This window comes from Cinclus cinclus, chromosome 3, assembly GCF_963662255.1.
Source record: "Cinclus cinclus chromosome 3, bCinCin1.1, whole genome shotgun sequence".
Lineage (NCBI taxonomy): Eukaryota > Metazoa > Chordata > Aves > Passeriformes > Cinclidae > Cinclus > Cinclus cinclus.
The window spans coordinates 40,776,737-40,797,172 of NC_085048.1; the positions used below are offsets into that span (position 1 = coordinate 40,776,737).

The 20,436-nt window shown below is 34.8% G+C and overlaps 1 protein-coding gene across 1 annotated transcript in view; it reads right to left on the reverse strand.

Annotated features, from left to right (window-relative positions):
* The window catches only part of ASCC3 (activating signal cointegrator 1 complex subunit 3), a 251,696-nt gene that overhangs the window by 91,837 nt on the left and 139,423 nt on the right, over positions 1-20,436 (reverse strand). Inside the window, exons 15-16 of the mRNA XM_062489907.1 lie at positions 6,714-6,905; positions 6,165-6,389 (exon numbers count right to left, since the gene is read on the reverse strand). Coding sequence (XP_062345891.1) covers positions 6,165-6,389; positions 6,714-6,905 — 417 coding nt within the window. The remainder of the gene's footprint in view (positions 1-6,164; positions 6,390-6,713; positions 6,906-20,436) is intronic.

Genomic DNA, 20,436 nt, shown 5'->3' on the forward strand with positions numbered 1-20,436 from the left:
ACCAATTTATACATCTTTATCGTGTAAACATGCAATAACTTGGGTTGCTTTGACACAATACTATAGATATGGTGCCTATAAATGATCTTTCCTACACCACTTATGATTTTTACAATTAAAAGATGTTATTGAGCAAGCTTGTTATAATAATAAAAAGACAAATCAAAATAATTCTTTAGTAGATATGCAAGGTAATTTAAAGAAGAGTACTTGAAAAGAAAAGGCTCTGCATTTAAAGATTAATTTCATCATGCCAATTTGAAAGCTCTATCAGGTCCTAAACTAAATGAGACCAAGAGTCTTTAGGTTTTTTCTTCCTCATGCTTGGCAATCTCTTTACACACAGTTTTCCTAAATAGTTTTCTCCTTTTGTAGCTGCAAGTCAAACATACAAGCACCTGCTACATTTTTTAATATCAAAATATAAGAAAATTGAACAGGTAATATTCACATATACATATAAAAACATGTTTATTTATATTTGAAGGTTAAATCAGGCATATAAAACTTTTTTTTTTATTAAGTGCCATTTTTTTAATCTGAAAATTCAATACTTTTATCACCAAGTTGTTGACTCCATACATATTTTTACTTGATAACTTCAGCTCTATTTTGTACTGGTTACATTCACGAGAAACATTTTACTGCTTAATTCCAGTTAACCTGATTTTACCAGAAGAATTTAATGTTTCCTGCATGTCCCATGAACAAACCTTTTTTGGTTGCTGCTGGTTGTTTAAACAAGCAAAACTCCCTCTTACCAAAGTTTTGTGATCTGTTACTGCATTTTTAAAGTTATTCTTGTTTTTACTGCTGTTTGGATTCCATATAAATCTTCCACGTGACTTGGCAGAAATAATAATTAAAAAAGCTTACAGAACTGAGAACATATGCATGTTCAGACTGAAGTACCTAGACCTTAATAACAATACTGACATTCTTTTTCACATAACATAAATATCTGGTGAATGAAGGCAGTATCTGCCTTAAGTAAACTTAAATTCAGCAAAACCTTGTTAATATCAATGTCTAATACCATGGAGTAACACGAGGCTTTGCTTAACACATTTTTCAAGTGGTATTTTATTCTTCAAAAGCATAAGGAGGCTGAGGGAAGTCCCACTGTATTGCTTTTCAAAGCATATAGCTACATAATGCACTGAAGTAGCTAGCAAAGCATTCAGTTCTTCACAGACTACTAGATTTGTACACAGGTTATTTGGAGCATTTGGTTTCTTTGCATGACACAAATATCTTTCAGTGCACAACTTGAAATAGCTTAACAACATAGTCCACTAGTAGCATTTTCAACAATCACTTTCACAATCATGAAAACACAATATTCTTGTTACTGAGGACCATGAAGTCTGACAAAAAAACAAAACAAAATGCCCCTCACTTTTTCTTTGCCTCATTTGTTAAAAAATCTGATTCTATTCTATTCTATTCTATTCTATTCTATTCTATTCTATTCTATTCTATTCTATTCTATTCTATTCTATTCTATTCTATTCAGGAAAACTGAACGGAAAAAGCAATTGTGAAACACAGTTGGGTTTGAGATACTGAAATCTAATCTTTGAGGTACTGAAATCTAATACTGCACCTTCCTTCTTCCCCCAACTTCAATAGTGTGTAGTCAAAAGAGTAATTTCTAAATATTTGCTGCCATCTAGTGGTCAAGTAAAGTTCTTATGGACTGAAAATTTATCCTACATTAAAACAGTATGAATGATCCAAGTTTCCAACATTTCCTCAACTGGGTATTAGGCATTTAGTTACAGAGGGAATAATTGATGAACAGAAATATTTACAATCTTGATATTGTACTGCCCAATTGTACCAGTTGTCATAAAACACTTTTGATTTTTCACAGTTCAAAGGTAAACAATGGTGTTTTCATCACTCACAGAATTCAATTTTGATTACTACATTCATCCAACTCACTGTGTAATTTTAAATTACAGCAATAATCAGCATAACACAATTTTAACTATTTTTGCAGTGACTGACGTTGCCATCGAGTGATGTGCTTAGCAGCATTTATTGTTATTTGTTTTCTTTTTGCCCCATCTTTTTTATAAATGCTATACCACAAACTTTATCAAGTTGAATGATATTTCAGAGGAGGTGGTTTTGAATTTCTAAAAAGTGTAAACGGATATAAGCAGCATGGCTTCTGGGGGGCAGTTTCTGAAAAATTATTTTTTTCTCTCTGATATTTCTGTAGATTAGAAAATGGTACAAAAATATTACCAATAATACATCCTGAACTTATTATATAGCATAACACCTTCTTTTTTACATCTATGTTCCTTTTTCACAAATATGATGTCTGTTATTGTTGGATAATTGAGTCAGATTACTCAAAAAAAAAAAATTATAGTTATGAATCAAACATTTGTTATCAAGGTAAGAGAGCAAGTAACCTTTCTTACAACCCAATAAGCAATTTTCTGTTTCCTTTGGAAACCAGTGGATTTTAAATTACTCCTTCAGCACCATAGGACTATGGTCTTCTTCCTGTGAAACTTTTACAATAATTAATGTTATTAGAATTGTCCCAAGTCAGACAGAATCGCCTGTGCTTTACCCCATACCTAGATCAGCCATTCAGTCATTCACCTCCTGAGTGATTTTTTTTTTAGGAACGACTCTGAAGGAATTTTTCATCTCTTCTGAGAACCCTTTCTTTCAAGGCAAAAGATTAAGAGGTTTGCCCAGACTAAAAAAGTCACCATGTTCAACATTCCTGTCTTCAGAGGAAAATCGTAAGCACATGCAAGTTTAAGGCGCACACCCTGGGGAAGGTATACTACCCACTGTCCAGCACTGCAAATCATTTCCTAAGCTCTCTGGGGAAAGGAGTTGTCCCAGCAACAAGCTGGAGTCCAGCTGTGGTTGTCAGGGAGGGCTCTATCAGGTGGAAACCATTAGGGAAGGAATGGTGACCTGCATCGTATGAGCTATTCATGATAGTTCCCAGATAAGTTAAAGTTTATGGTCTAATTAAACCACATCCCCTGCATCTTATCTTTCTTCCTGTATTTCCAGAAAAGACAGCTGTACGTATTTTCTGTTTGCCAGCTGGTCAACTGCCCCAGGACTTGCTCCTCTCAACTAAGTACCTTAACCAGCTGTTTGGTTCATTCCTTTTTACATTCTATTATGCCCACTGGCAAAATTTCAGAAAAAAAAGGAAAAGGGCATCTTCATGCCTTCACTGATCATCACTTCTCATTTACTATTCTGCTAAATTTTTTGAGAAAAAAATAACACAAAACCAAACCAAAACTCAGACCTGCAGGAGAGAAGTCACAGTGGACTGACATGCTGATATACACATTTAAAGTCTTAATTTTGGTGTCAACTCAATGAAGTTGGATATATTTCAGGTTTTCCCACTCTGCAGTTCTCCTAAGAACAAAAGCAGTGAAGCATCACGATCATCTGTCTCTGAGGTTAGGTAACACCAAGTGCTGAAGGGCAAAATGGGGCAACGAGGAAGAAGCATCATAAATTTCTCCCAAATTCTTTAACCATTGCATCTCAAGGTCTTTAGTTAAAGGTATTGCACTTGGTATCCTTAAATGGATATTTATTCAATTTTTGGACAGTTTAAAAAGTGCTTTTCTGTTTAGAAACAGCTTCCTGTAGAGAGTTCCACTGTCTAACCACCCAGCTGATGCTAATTTTGTTTTCTAAACCTGTCACTGGCTCATTGCAGCCAAAACGTCCTGGTTCTTGTCCCAGGAGAGATGCAATCTTTTGCCATAATACTTCATTTATTACTTCACAACACTCTGTCTATAATCTTGATTTGCCTTTGTTCTCTCCTGAAGCATACAGAAAAAATGGTGCTTTCCTTTCAGAGAAACTAATTTATTCCTTTCGCCCATCCTCTCTGAAAATTTTCAGCCTCTAGAAAGTTAATTTTTATATGAGAATTAGAAATACTGCAATTTTTTTTTCACTATTGCCCAAATTTTCTCTCTTGCACCACGTAAGTCTAGGTGCAAAATTCAAGACCCTGGATTCCACTTATCAATTGTGTGGCTAGGATTATATGCTCTATTACCCCAAATATCTGGATCATTCTTACCATCTACCTATTTCTGCCAAGAGACCTGGTTTACATAAAAGCAATTCAATATTCTTGTGGAAACATGAAGTCTTCCCATACTTGCAACTACTGCCTTGTTTTATCAGACCATCTTTCAGCTATTGTTGTGTCCATAACAAATTATGAATTTAAACAATTCAGCAGTGCTTCTGGCCTTAATTAGTTTCTCTTTACAAATAGAGAATAAGCAATTGGATTTCCTGAACGACTTGCAATAAAAGAAGATTCTGCTCCTGCAATATGTTGTTTTATTATCCATCAGTGCAGATTTCCTGGTGCTAACAACAGGCTGTGTTATGGAGAAGATGACATTGGTCATCACCATACTTGTCTTGATTTCTGTAACAAATCAGTCAAAACATACATTTTGTATCCATACAGTGCTTTGTTACCATCAAAGGGCAGAAGATGACTAAAACTGAATGTGCGTCCTAAGACTAGATACTGATTCATATGACAGCATATATTTTAAAATGTGGGTTTTTTTCCCCAGAATGTTACAGCCTATTGGAACAGCCATCTTCAGATAAACCTAACAATTTCTTCTAAACCACTTGTATCTCTCTCGGAGAACACCACTGTAGTAGATCAAATCAGCATACACAGAAGTTGAAACTGACTCCAATTATAATAAAATGATAAAGTTACTTTCCAAACAACACTGACACAATAGCTCCTTGTCAGTGCTCATAGTATTGATTACCTGTAATCTGGCAGGTACTAATTTTTCCTGCATGTTATGACAGGAGGATAAGTAATATCACATATGTTGTTTTCATGCCCTTGCTATACTATTGTACTCCACTGCTATTTCTACTAACAGTCATTTATCACAGTGATTAACAAAATTCTGACTGCATCTTCAGTTTCTGTAACTGTATCACTTTATGGAATATGGGGTAATTTTAAAGCCTTGAGTACACTGTTCTTTTCAGATTACTACCATTACACAAAAATCATAAAAAAGACTAACTTTCTAATATTAAAAAAAACCAGCAAACTCCTCTGCTGTGAAGGAAAGCCTATCCAACCCTTGTTTCATTGCCTACTTCATGTATCTCGAAAAAAAACCCCAAAGCTCTTCTATGAAATCTGGCTGGACTTTTTCCTAGTGAAAAGGCATAGAGTATCCCAAGACCAGATAACTCTCATCTGACTTATTGAGGTGCTCAACAACAACCACAGATAATCCTGACCTACACAACCAATTTCAGGATGCAAATTTTTACTGCTAATGTGTAAGTTGCTACTATGCAATTTTAAATAACTGAATATCCATCCACTTCCACTTAGAGAATATTCAGAGGTGTTTATCTCCAGGATCATTAAGTGTTGTCAATAGGAAATGGTTGACAGCAATATATCTGCCCACTGCAAGTATGCCTTCCATTTATTTATACCTCTTTTTTTCTTTTTTGTGGTAGAAAGATGGATAAATTGCAAAAGTGATGAAAAGCTAAAAGACACAGTTATGTAAGAATTGTGTAGATAATGTAACAAGCATATTTAAAAGACTGTTCTTCTCAGATAAACTAAACCTCACATGTTTCAAATCGATAAGCAGTTTTAGGTCAGTAGACATATCAGTTTAGCTAAACTGCTGGACTTCAACTGAAAAACTGTCTAGTGCCTTTGAAAAAAAATTAAAGCCAAATCCATTATTCTTCATAACTGCAGTCATATATGAGAATTTGGTTACATACAGAAAGACAGGCTTCAATTTTTTTGGGCATTTTACTTTTCAGTTATGCAAAATACGTACTAAATTCTAAAAAAATGCCTGCGATTAAAAGGTAAATGCTGCATTGCTGCAGTTTTATTTTAATAATATTTTGACCCTCCATCCTACTTTGAATACCTACTATCTTTTGTAAAAGATCCCCCATTTTCACATATGTAGCAGTTCACTTAAACATACACACTTACACTAATAAAATATGCACAATGAAAATGTTATTAAGTGTGACAATATTGCATTTTTGTTTCAAATAATGTCAATCCTTTAAAGTTCGCTAGTTTCTCTAAACAAATCAAAGGTTACCTCTGCATTTAAGTTGTCTGCAAGGCTTTCAAGAAACTGGCTTTCAATTGGGTTCTGCTGTGTAAGAAGAGTCAGGTAATGACTGAGTTTATCATGAGTTGTAATAATGATGCCTTCTCCGAATTTGTCAAACTGAGGCCGTCCAGCTCGACCAAATATCTGCATGACATCTAAAATTCCAAGGTCAACAAAGGAGCCTCTTTTTGCAGCATATATTTGTGTTCCCTGGTTGAGGAAAAGTTAATAAAAATTAACATAAATACACATGAATATAATCCTGATGAGCTGAATACTGAAATTAGGCAAATATAGCATGATTTCAGAAGTGTACTTTAACTAATCCTTTCATAATCTTTGATATATTTAAATCTTTACTATACAAACTAGACTCCCACTGGAGAGAATCAGTTTAATGAGATATAAATAACATTTCAAGTCAATCAGATATTTCCCCTCCAGGCCCAAAACTCACAAGAGATCTTGCTATCTATACTTCTTCAGGTTTCTTTCAAGACAAGATAACCCCTTGCAGAATAGGGAAGCTCTTACCTTTATAACAACAGCATGAGCAGGTAGATTGACACCCCAAGCAAGTGTAGCTGTACAAACCAAGACTTTGATATGTCCATTAGAAAACAAGTTCTCAACCAAACTTCTGTCTTGCCGCAGCATTCCTGCATGATGAATACTAAATCCATCTGGAAACAGCTCACGTAACTGCTTATTTCTGGATCTCTGTACCTAGAATGGACAGGAATAACAATTAAATTCACTTCTAATTGCAGCACAAGAAGTATTGCATTAAAAAAAATACAGGAAAAATTGAATATTACTATGAGCCATAAGAAAGAAATTATGTCTATTGAGATTGGCTAGTTTATGATGACTTTCTATAAATGAATATTTCTATTCTTGTTTTCCAAAGAATACACATAATTGTATAAAAGACTGCAAGAATTTTAATCTTTGTACAGAAATAAAGTTTCGTTTAAATGGAGAGTCAAGTTAACCAACAGAGAGAGTATGGAAACTGAGAACTCCTCCTTGAAAGCAACTCTTTTGGACTGTGCAGGCAGCTTGGACAGGCTTGAGGCATCAGGCCACACATGATACTTACCATGAAGGAGGGGACAGCCTTCCCCACCACCAGCCATTGTATGGAATCAATAAATTCATAGTGTGGAATTAAACTGTTCATCTACCCCTCATTTTTCCTTTCCCATAGGTGGGAAGCTGAGATCACAGTCTGCAAAACCTCCAGCCTCTTGCAGGGTATGAGCTCTGTGAGCATTATTTCTGTGTGCTGGCTTTATCATGCTTCATCTAGATTGAACGCTGATTCTAAGTTATGAAAAACTAATACACTTCCCTAATTTGCCACAAACACTTCTGATTTTCTGCCTGCCTCTTCCACATTCTTACCTGCTGCACGAACTGCCTTCCAAAATAAACTGATAAATATGATGCCAAAAGGGTTGTGGTAATGATGATTCTAATCTTCCTCTAAACCAGATTTCTCTATCTTTGTCCACGGAGAATCTCTACTTTTCCATAAACCACACGAAGGTTAAGTAGTATTTGACTCTCACTGTATTTTCAGCCGTGTGTATTATAGTGATTAATTCTAGGTAAAATTAGATTATTATTATTATTGTTATAGTTGATGCTGTTCTATCTTCACATTTACCATTTCCTGACACACAGCCACCGAAAAGTTGATTTATGGGATACAGAGTGGGTAAAGGAAAGCAAAACATGTTTCACAGTACTGGCAAACTGCCAAACATGAACAATAAATCTCTGCAAACACAGAAATAAATAGGGAGATGGAAATGCAATTATAAAAGGTGGACATGAAAAGAAAAATATTGTAGGAAAAACACATTCCTCAGTTTCTCAATTATCCAGCTTCTCAATATCTGATCTTTCCCACTTTAGCAGTAATTATTTACTATTCATTTAAAGGAAATCAAACTCAGCTTTTAAACTACAGATGACTTTTTGGCCAATTTAATTAACTGCTGTAGTGCTTAAAAATGAAAAAAAAAAAAAGAAAAATGAAAAAATAATAAATTGATAAAGTAGCCCTGCAGTTCATGAAGCTTATTCTTCATGAGCTAACAAACGGAAACAAATATTTCATAAAGAGCTCAGATGCACCAAGGTTTGCATTTATCGATAAGCAACAAAAAAATTCAAAGGTTTCACTTCAGCTGCATAGCTAACTGTGACACAGAAATTTGGATTGATCTTGATTATGTCTGGAACTTGGTGTAAGCATTTAACTATGAATTAGCTCTTTTTGAAATAAGTGATTAAACAAACATCAAAAAATCCACGTTTTTAGTAGAACTTTTTGTATTGATGTCACTTGCCTAGTTTTTATGTATTAAATAATCTCCTTTTCAAAACCCACAATTACTCAATATAAAAAAAATACACTCTAAATATTACAATCTTAGCTAAAAAAACCCCAGAATCTTGCTCTCAAATCCTTACAATTTAAAAACTGCATGCCTTTGTAACTTGATTGCTTGTTATTTAATGTATTGAAAGACAGGGCAATATACAATTTGGAAAGCTAAGAACAGTAGAATTTTGTATTACATATCAAGGAAAACTGTTTATGGCTTTAGGAAGTGCAATTTCATCAATTTAGGAGAAAGGAACTTGTGCATACAGTAAAAAGAAAGAGGAATGAGAAAGGTTTGTGACAGAAACCATATAAAGCTATGGCAATGCTAGTCTGAATATAATTCAATATTTACAAGCTTAAACTTAATCAACTGTTCAAAAATACATAGGTACACTTACATGTATCCATCTTGTTGCATTTAGAAAGAATAAAAACCTAGTTCTAAAATCTACCACACATTCTAAAACATCATCTTTGAAATATTTAATAAATACAGGTTCATTTATTGAATCTGTGAAGTGCTAGACTTCCAGGTTACACAGCTAAAAGGTTAGAAATAAATGAAATACTGTTTTTTCCAAGACAGAAGATGAAGAACTTTTTAAGTGAAAAAAAAATCACAGCTCACTTTTTACATAGGAAAAGAACAAACGCTGAGTAAATAAAATGACTAGTTATTCTGGATGATTCTATTAACTGCACAGAAATGGAATTAATTTTCTTCCCATAAATTTGTGTTCACCTTTGATTACAAAGATACAAGGCAAGTTAGTTCAAGAACAATGACATAATCCAATTTTATAATGTTCACTTGAGAAAATGAAATAAAAAACCCAATGCCTATATCTCAGTGGTGCCTTGAAAGATTGTTCACACAACGCATCTCTTAATGGCAGCATGTCTGCTTTTAAACAAACGTTTTAAACTCTTGTGATAATGAAGTGAATGGGTATTGTATTTAATCTGGATTTTATGATTACAGAGACAAGAAAACCAAGAACTACTAAATAAAAGAAGTGAAACTATAAGAAGTTATATTGCTTCCACCTTATTCTATTACAGAATAAAACTAAGAGGTTTTTATGGTTAAAATTTATACAAAATGTTACTAAGTGCCTCAGGTATATGGAGAAGTGGTTATTAGGAGGTATAGCACTGGTCTCCTGATTAGAATTGATTTTCTTTCCCCTCCCTTATTGCTCAAGAGGGTTGCAGATTTATGACCTTTGCTTACATGTGTGTGTGAATCTAAAACAGTATGTGTTAAATAAATTCCCAGTTTAGCTTGCTGCCACCTATATTTCTCCTTTAAATGTCTTGAATTTCATGCAATTCTGATTAAGACACATTAAAAATGTCACAATTAGACACAGAAAAATGTCCTGCTTAATTTTAGTGAGAAATTATGCATACAAAGCAGGAAAAAAAAAAAATCCAACTTTTCTACCAAAGACTTATGAAAGATAGCACCCTTCCTTACCCTTTTCATGTATCTGGTGTCACAAAGGCATCATTCCTAACAACCATAAAGTGCATACTTTTTGAAATACTCATACAGTGAACTGAAGAATTAATTTTTTATAGGCCTATAGATATCTTTTTCCTTATTTTATATAAAAATAAGGTAAAAAATAGCAATAAAGCTTGATTATGAGAAGCAGCTGCCAACAAAATGCTTATTGATAAGTGAAACATGAATTTATGGTTTGTTTTGTTTGTTTTTTTTAATCTCCCTCCAATTGCTACCCTCATCTAGGACAAAGCAGATCACCACTACTTGCTATGATACTTTTTTTTTTCTTTCTGTAGATTATTTGTTTTTCTTTTATGCTTGCTCATTTTAAGCTATTGCCTGAAATTCAGAATTATGATTTTTCTCCCCATTAATAATGCAGCTTTTGACTCATGTATTTTCTTTCAATTAAAAAAAAAGACACAGGCTATTCTAACATTTTTCTCATGATCTCCTTACTATAGCAAACTTCATGCTCACGACCATATGACTGAATCATTGTAATTTCCTTTCTGTGGAGTTCACTATAGGGCAGCACTTGCAGTTTGTTCATAATGCACCATTATATTTGTTCACCGGTTTCAGCAATTCTGAGCAATTTATTCCCAACCTCCACTCTCTGCACTGTCCTGACACCCTGCAAAGTAGCAGCTCTTAATTTTGAGGCCTCATTAGTCTCATTTGATGAGTGTTGGAGCTCAGATAGCACAGACATCATAGACACCTACACCAAAGAAAGTAAGGATTCTTTTGCTGCAGCCTTCAATGTACAGCATTTATAATTAGTACTACTACTGAGTAATGAATACAGTCCAAGTATATCCAAGTTACTATTTTGTAGCTTTGCTCAAGACATCTGAAAATATAATTTGTAGGCTGACCTAAATTGTTTTAAGTCCCAACAAGACAAAAGCCTTCTCTGCCTCATTCATGTTACTAAAACTGGAGAATCTGCTCTGCTGGTTCATTTTATAAATACTGACTGTCTTTCAAAATTTATGAGATCAGAGTAGGATGGAAAAAACATCCATCTATTCCAGAAGTAAAGGTCAGCTGACAGAAGCAGAACAAAAAAGAAAAGTTGAAGAGTTTATCCATGGGTTTATTCCTGTTCCTGTAAATATAAAAGAACTAAGCATGAGAGAAACAGAAAGAAATGATCAAAGGATTGAATGATCATTCACCATTTTGCTCTTCAGGATTTACTACATTAATATTGCATATTAATTTACCTATATATGTAAAAGTTCTTTTATTTTCAAATTCTTTTTCAAAGGAGAGAGATCAAAACTTGGATGGTGTAAATAAAACCATAAGAGTTTTATTGTTTTTAAATATGAACGCAAAACATAGTAATTTTTTGTTACAGGGAAAGAACACTAGACTCCTTAATATGCAGTTAGAGAAGCACATGAAACCTAGAGAAATAGTAACCCATTAAATATATGCAGTAACATTATCTGTCAGTTTATGACACCAACTGTATGGAGGAATACAGGTTTGAGTCTAAAGGGAGAAAAAAGATATGCATCTGAGATACAACTGAGGTACAATTTTACTTGAGTACTGTCCTTTTATGAATTAGAACTGTTATTAGTATTATTCCACTTGTATTGTCTGCATAATAATTAGGCAATAAGCAGCTGCTTCTAGGACAAGGATAAAGAAGCATTTTTCTGGATAACAGTAAGATTACTTTCCTTGCTTCTTCTGGGAACAGAGGCATTATCTTCAATGATTGCTCACCCTGCAGCTGGGTCCTGTGGAGAACCCAAAATCTACTGACAGCTCTCCTCACCAAGATGACACACACGACCTAACAGATAATTTCTGGAGGGATGCAGGCTGCCCAATATGCTATTCTAGTAATGAGTATGCATGCTCATTCTCTACATCTTCACTTTTTTAATGTACCTAACTATTCACTTTGTACAGTTATCCTGAAGTAGTATCTCTGTTCAACACTTACTCTTTTACTGGGATGTAATTAGTTGACACCTGGCAAGATATTGTTTGAAGATGATAATTCTAACAAACAAATGTGAATCAGTTTGATTTTCTCCTGGAAGAGTCAATAATCTAATTGTCTCCCTTTGTCAATTTAAGTTCACTGTATTAAAGTTATAATTTTTTAAACCTATGAGTTACTGTCTGATCAATTTACAGATATCACCTCAGTTAGTTCTGTAAAGTGCTTTAAAAACACCTCTGAAGGAGAAAGAAAGGAGAGTAGTGGGACTGCTACAATCAGAACAGTTTAAAAAAAATTCCTATAAATTATACTTTGATTCTCTTTTTGATTCACAGAGGAAGGAGGTGTAAAGCAGAATTTCTGGCACATTTTTTCTATTGCCCTGGCCTTATCACTGATCCTAACTTATTTATTGCATAAGGTTGTGTTTCATCCAGTTGGTACCTTAGGGAATGATGACTATCAGTTTAGGAAAGGGACTGGTATGGTGTCCAGAAATGTCTTGCTTTTTTCAGGGTGTTCTTTTTACAGTACACTGTTACATCATAGCAGCCCCATCTTTTTTTTTTTCCACTGGAAAAGCTATATGGTACATAGAGAATGAATTATTCTATGAGAAAATGAGGAACAGCCTTCAGATTTAAAAACTTCAGCGAGTGCATTTAATGTGATCTTTGATTCCTCAGGTCTATAATCTATAATGCATTAGACAGAAGTGTTTACAGACCTCACTGATCAGAGAAGCTAAGGAAATATAGTATAATGTTTAAAATGTTTCATTTTGAGCCAGCCAGACAAGCCAAGAACAAAAAAAAAAGTGAATGCAAGTCTGACCATGCACAAATGATGGATTTGCAACAAGTCACCGAGGATGTAGACATAGTTTCTAATTACCTCACTTACTGCCTAGCAAAAAAACCTTATAAAGCAAAAAATGAACTATTTATACAGATAATACATTACCTCAATGTGAGCCAGAATTTTATAACATGGACCAAAGTAACGTAACATTTTACTTCAAGCCAGACTGCAGTGCCTGTCTTAAAAGTGAATAAATTACTGATTTTCAGATAAAAGGGTTTAAGAACTTAGGTTGAAAAATAATTCCAGCAGTAGGTTTAGACAGAAAGGAATGTTCATCGTAGTCACCCACTTTAAGAACCACCTCTCAGTGAAAATAACATTATTTTTCATATACTGTACAATTATAAGCCTATTTCTCTTGTTTATAGCAAGTGAAATGAAATTATATACAGATATTTTTGTACGGCTTCAGTATGCTGAAAATCTGGACTTTCCCAGATCTGTGACACCAGCCTCTGACTAAATAATCTCAAAACTTATTAAGACAAGTGTCAAAACAGTTTAACAACAACGTGAAGATGCACACCAATTAAGATAGAATTAATTGTATAACATCACAATTTTGAATTGTATGCAAAATCATTTTCGTAAAATCTTTCTTTCTCATCAATTTAGAATTCAACCACTCTCATTCTGGGAACAGATGTATGAAACATAAAATACAGCCAAGTATCCATTTGTCTCCAGCCTTTGAGACAATATAGTCCTGTTGTCATATTTGTTAGCCACTTGGAGTATACTGATGCAAAAAACATCAATCTTGGTCTGTTTCACTGACAGCAGAAGTTTGCAGTAAGGTGATATAAACCTAAATAGGTAAGGAAGATACACAGCATGGAAAATAACTGAGAGAGAGAGTTTGATGACATGCAAGGATGAATTTTTACAGGTTTCATTTTGAATACTGACAGCCTCTGGAGACCTGGTTAAACCTTCTGTTGCTGTGCTTAACTGTGCAAAGATTACAATATTTCTGCCTCAACAGGAAAGTGATACTCTATGGTGTCTATAAAAACATTTGTCATGTTTGAGAACACACCTTTTGCTTTGTAATACTCAAAATTCCCACTCTGCTGAGCCATGATAAGACTGAATGACTTTTTAGCAAGAAACGCTGAAAGCAGAAAGTCTTTTAAAGTTCTTTCCAATACTGCTGCACCTTACTTAATACATATCATAACTATTTTTACTGCAACTCCTCCTCGAAGGCTATAATGACTGAAACTTTATTAAGCCTTCAAGAAAAAAATTTCATGAACAATAAGCGTATTACTCATTTCATAATTAAACCACTAATGTCCACTAAACTTCAGAGCTATGCAAAGTACAGACTGAGGATTCTCCAGAAGAATGGAATTTTTCTCACCATTCTTATAGGTAATGGGAAGTGTGCAGTATGAATTAACAGTTTACATGGTAGTTGTAGACTGGCATCATTATGCATGACCATGAAAAGCTGAACCTTATCTTTAACCAGGAAAGCAATTTGTAGCGAGATGAACACTATTAAGTATTAATTGTTATATTTATTATATATATTAAACTATAGTAATTATTAATTATTAATTATTAATTATTAATTATTATATATTATTAAGATATAAATATTATGTCTTTTTTTTAGGTATTGTGGTTGGTTTCTTCACTCTTCTAACTTCTGTCCTACAAAGCATGAAAGATAAGCATAACGATACTATGAAGACATGATGAAAAAACCCAGCAGTCAGCAAATGTGACAGAAATTCCTAAACTAAAAATTGCCACAATTATATTTGCCACTCATTAAGTAACTTGAACTATGTAACTTAAACTTTAAGGTGAAAAAAAAACAAAAAACCCCCAAGAATAAAACCAGAAACAAACTGGAACATCAGACCATCTGCAGCACTGTAAACTCAACTTTTTCCACTGATACCAGCGTAATATGAAGACCCACAAGAAAATTCATGATGTAACTAGGATTTCTTAAAGGTTTGGGGGTTTTTTATTGGTATGCTAATATTAAACAAGTCTCAGAACTAAAGACATTTTATTCCTCCTGTGCCTTTGCTTTACAGAAGAATTTCAGGGATTCCTAAGTAACCTTTGTGGTTCAGGGTTGCCGAATGTTAAATCTCACAAGACAAGTAGTTTTCAGAACTCTCTCAAGGATATGAAGGATTACACACATTTATGTATTTTCATATCGCAATGTTTATACAGTAACATCTGATTAATTATATTAAGTGGTAATTACTTACTTTATTTGATACAGAACTAACAAACAAATCTATTAAGAAACTAATAGACCTTTAAGGGGTCAGACCAGTAAAATCTGATTTCCTATGATTTTTATATTCCTCGTGCATCTGGCCTAAATCAAGGGCTTGCTTCATCTGGTTTCCCTAACCTCATCTCTCCCAGAATTATTTCATTGCATTACTGTTTTCTAAACTTTTCCACTGTACCCTCAGGACAAAAAATACATCTTAAAAATGGCATCTGTAAGGCTTATGCTGATTTTCAACACAGCCATCCAGTTAGTAAAAACACCTTTGACAACAATGCTGACTTTTTTGCTAGTTTTATTCCAAATTACCTGCAGACTACTCTCAGACTCTGCAAATTCAGTGCACAACTGTGAACACTGAGGACTATTGAACATAATTCTGAAAAAATCAGTTTTAAAGGTAACATGATGTCTCTACACACCTGAAAGGGCACAAAAGGAGCACCTAATAAGTGACAGAAAAAGAAGGTTTCTATTACTGTGCTCTTATGGCCAGCAGACTTGGGAATTTGGAGTCAGTCTGTCACCTAAATGGAGGCAGCTATTAGGCTTGCTGCTAGAGGAAACCAGCAGATGCAAGAAAAAAGCACTGTGCAGTCATCTCCAAACAGCTTAATTTTACCCCCAGATCCTGTTCAAATGTAGGGTATTTTCCCAAAGACCTCTGCTAAATTTCAAGATCCTTCATAGTTTGAAACTGTACTGAAAAAAAATCAGGGTTTTTTACTCCCCTCTCTTAAAAAAAAAACACCTCTCCTCAAATTCAGCTCTTGTAGTACCAATATTTTGTTACTTACTAACATTTTGCTTGATACTTCATGAAGCCTGCAAGATAATTGCTTTGCAAATTTTAGAAGTCACAGAGATGAACATATTTATGCGTAATTAAATATGGCTTTGAAAGACTTTTGTCTACATCTACAGTTCTTTAAGCATTTACATAACCTAGCACATATACCTCCCACCCAAGGCTGATATTTTGAGCAAAGGAATACTTAATTTTCTCATTCAAGTAATTTTTATAACATATTTACAGAGTTTTGTGAAAAAAAAAATACTGCACTGATGATAATGTATCCATCTGCCTTGGGATTTATAATCAAGATTAGAAACTCTCTGCAAAACTGAGGATTTTGCTATTGTTAAGCTATTGTAATTTATACACTGTTATTTTAAAGCAGGATATACAGTTTCTTCATCAAGCTAACTTTAATTGTCTTACATAGCAGGTAAATCTCAGGGGAAATGTAAGAAAATATCTCACATATCAAACACACCATGGAGACCAAATTATCTGGTATGGGAAGAGGTAAGGAGATTATTACTTTCTCACTTAACACAAAGCAGCACAAAACAGGTGAGAGGAAAGCTGCTGTGCTGATTGCTTGCACAGTCCCTCTCCAATCCTCATTAATTTCCATTTTTCACACTCTGTTTACTTATCTTGCATATATTAGTGCTAATGACTGTTCAAAAGTGTCACATGCCACACTATAAGCTTCACTTTCTTTAATATTTTAATTATATTTACATTTTTCTGTACAATTAGTAGTCATATCTGTTAAAATCATTACATCCTTCATGCATTTAGTCTCCTTAGAAGAGCTTTTCATTTCACAACTCGACCCTCTTTAAAGAGCAGCCTGTGTGAGACTGAAATGTTAAAAGTTAGTGATTCAAAGCAACTGGCCATTTGTGGAGCTGGCAGGGTTCTTTGCTCAGGCCAGGTTTGCATCCCCCCTCCACCAACCAAAGGGCAGGAGAGATTTTGTATATGTGGTGGTGAAACAACTAATCCTCATAAAGCAAACAGTAAACAATGCCAACCCTTGCCTTAAAGCTGTGTTGTGTACATATTTATTAGAACATTTATTAGTCCATATAATTTATCACTTGAAGTAATAGCATTTTAGAACAGAATCTTTTTGTTAAGTAGAAAAAATAACTGAGGCTGAAGTAAAACCACATAAAAATAAAAAAGTGATTTCCCTGCTTTAAGACTGAAAGATAATACTATCTATGTAAAATAGTTCTATAACTATCACTGCAAACACATTCAAAACATATCAGTAGCTTTCCTAGATAAAGACAACCACTTGATCTGTACAGAACTGAACCACACACCATGGGTCAGTGCCAAGGCAGATATCATGTTTGCAGCATTATGTAACACATGCACACTGCAGGGTTATCACCAGGATATCAGTCTTCAGTTGTTTCAAGATGGTAATACTGAATTGTGAATTAAAATCAGAATAAAAGTAGTGAAGAATCTTTGACTCTTGCACTCTGAACAAACTTTTAATTAGAATCAGTGTGACACAGCTTTAAAACTTTAAGTTGCACTTGATTTTCTCATTTAGCACTTTGGAAACTCACATAAAGCATGCTATATTGTATATAAAATGAATGCAAACAACATAATGTATAAGCAATAATATAAAATACAGAGTCAGAGAGGATGAAGAAAACCTCCAAGATTGTTGTCTAACCCTTGACTAATACCACGATGCCCACTAAACCACATTGGGAAGTGCCATATCCAATTTTTTTTCAGTAATTCCAGGGATGGTAAGACTACCATTTCTCTGGACAGCCTATTCCAATGCTTGACAATCTTTTTGGTGAAGAAATTTTTCTGCATATCCAACCTGAACCTCCAAAGGTGCAACTTGTGGCCATTTTCACTTGTCCTATCAGCCCTACTGGCTGCCTGGGAGATGAGGCCAACTTTCACCAAGCCACAACCTCCTTTCAGGAAGTTGGAGAGAACAATAATGCCCTCCCAAGCCACTGTTTCTTCAGACTGAACAACTTCAGCTCCCTCAGCTGCTTCTTACAGGATCTGTGCTCCAGACCCTTCACCAAGTCTGTTGCCCTTCTCTGGACTTGCTCCAGAACTTCAATGTCTTTCTTGTAGTGAGGGGCCCAAAACTGAACATGGGATCTGAGGTGTGGCCTCACCGGTGCTGAGTACAGGGGTACTGCCCTTATCCTGCTGGCCAGACTATTGCTGAGACAGGCAGGATGCCTTCTTGGCCACTTGGGCACACTGCAGGCTCATATTCATACTGCAAAGCAAAGCTGGATATCATAATATATAATATCATATTAATCATATCAATCATATCATATCATATCATATCATAATATATCATGTATCATACCATCATAATTTATCTTTAGGAACTGGTTTACATGTCTAAGAATATTTTACTTTACAAATTCCAGTCTAAATGTCAGAAGTTATTCAACAAAGGTATCTACTTCTGTTAATTTTATGTTTGGATATCAGCTATTCTTTAAAATTGATTTTTGATCTCCAAATATGGAATTGCCAATTCTGTTGTCAAAGAAATTTTACACGGAATGGAAGGAGAGGGGCTACGCTTACCTGTATCATGGGTTGTATCTCTGCTAACCCCAGTGACCACTTGCTAGAGAAAATCCTACTGAGACTGTTTTCTATCAGACAGTCTTTCTGATATCTACAGAAATGGAGTGATGACATAATTCTTGGCATGGCCTTTTCATTAGTGATATCAACATGGAACAAACTCCTACTCTATTCCTTCTTTGAGAAGGTATCATTTAAGATAAGCAGTTAGTTCCATCATGCTTGTTGAATCTGCAGGCTGCTAGTATGGAAGGTAAGAGGGCTGGCTAAGGCAGGTACAGAGAAATACCTCTAAGTAAAAGCTAAGTAACTGTGTGACCATTTGAGACAGGCCACTTGACATCAGCTTGATATGACAGGGTTCAGTCTCAGATTAAAACTCTGCAGATGTCTACACAGAGATCTGCACATCTGCAGGAGTCTGGGCCCCCTGCACAGCCAGTGGGAATCAGGCAGCAGAGCCTCTGCAGTGTTTCTGCTCTCTCCCATGTCTGCTCCTGGATGAACTCAGGCATCCTCCTGGCTCCATTGCCTGAAGTGCAGTGAACTACAACAGCAGCTCAGACACATCACACATTTTCAGTTCCATATGCAGTCTCCCAAAACCCGTGTGCTATAATTTTAGCCGGAAAAGCACTCCATGTTTCAAATTTAGACTAATGAACAAGAATTATCCTGGAAAGAATAAAAGACAAATTAGACCCTCAAATAACTTTCCATTCCAACAAGTTTTTATTGTAACTGACTCAGGTGGCATTTTCCCAACACTCCCAGATGGCACATATCACTAATAGCTCTTTATTATCACTCAATATTCCAAATAAATTGGAACTTAAATTATCTGCCTCCACACTAATCTCTGCTTATTCTGATACTCATACATTAAAATTAATCAGATCATCCTACATATTAAATGCTGAACATCACAGAACTAAGGAATATCATAGTAAAAATAGCAATGGAGACTTGACATCCTTTCTATTGATGAAAATGGCATCTTAATCAGGGGACATTATTTATCAAAGACTTGTTAGAACTCCCAAATGTTTATGCAACCACAAAATTACATTCCTATAGCCCTTCCTTTGCAATGGACAAACATGCAAAAATTCACAGCCTGGCATCGCCACACTCAGCAGAGGTCACAGTGCTACTTGAAAGTATGACAAAAACCAGTTTTTCTCCATATGACAAAACTGGTAAGAACATACTCCAACTGAAATGTTCCCAAACTGTGGTCAGACAAATAATGGGATTAAATGCCTAGTTAATCTCAATTTTTCCTAAGAAGAAAAAGGATAAAGGATGCTAAGTGGCATGTTCTTCATATCTGTGCAATTTTCTACAGTTATTGGTTTAATTTTTAGTTCAAGAGCAAAATTCCAGACTTTTTTGTGTTTGATAAAATGAGTTGACTGTGAAATCCCAAAGTTGTCTGAGATTCCTAAGTATAAATTCAGTCTTAGGGGAAAAGAGATTTCCATTAATACCAGAAGTAAATATAAACTTTATGAGGAATTTCACTCCTACCCCCTTAAAATCCCAGAAGAAAATTCTTTGTAGAATACTGACCCTCTTTCAACTTCTACCATTAAATACAGTATGTACTTTACATTACAGAACAGAAAACTGAACTCAAGGAAATCCAGATTACGGCTTTAACTGATGAACTCACATACTTACATCAGCCCTTTTGCAGTCACAAAAAATGCTGACATTTCTCCCTCAGAAAAAGACAGAAACTCATAAAGCCATTTGGCAAATCTGTGTTCAAGTATAATAAATTAATCCTCATGCTTTTTCCCCAACTAATCCCTGTTCTGATGCCCGAAACTAATTTC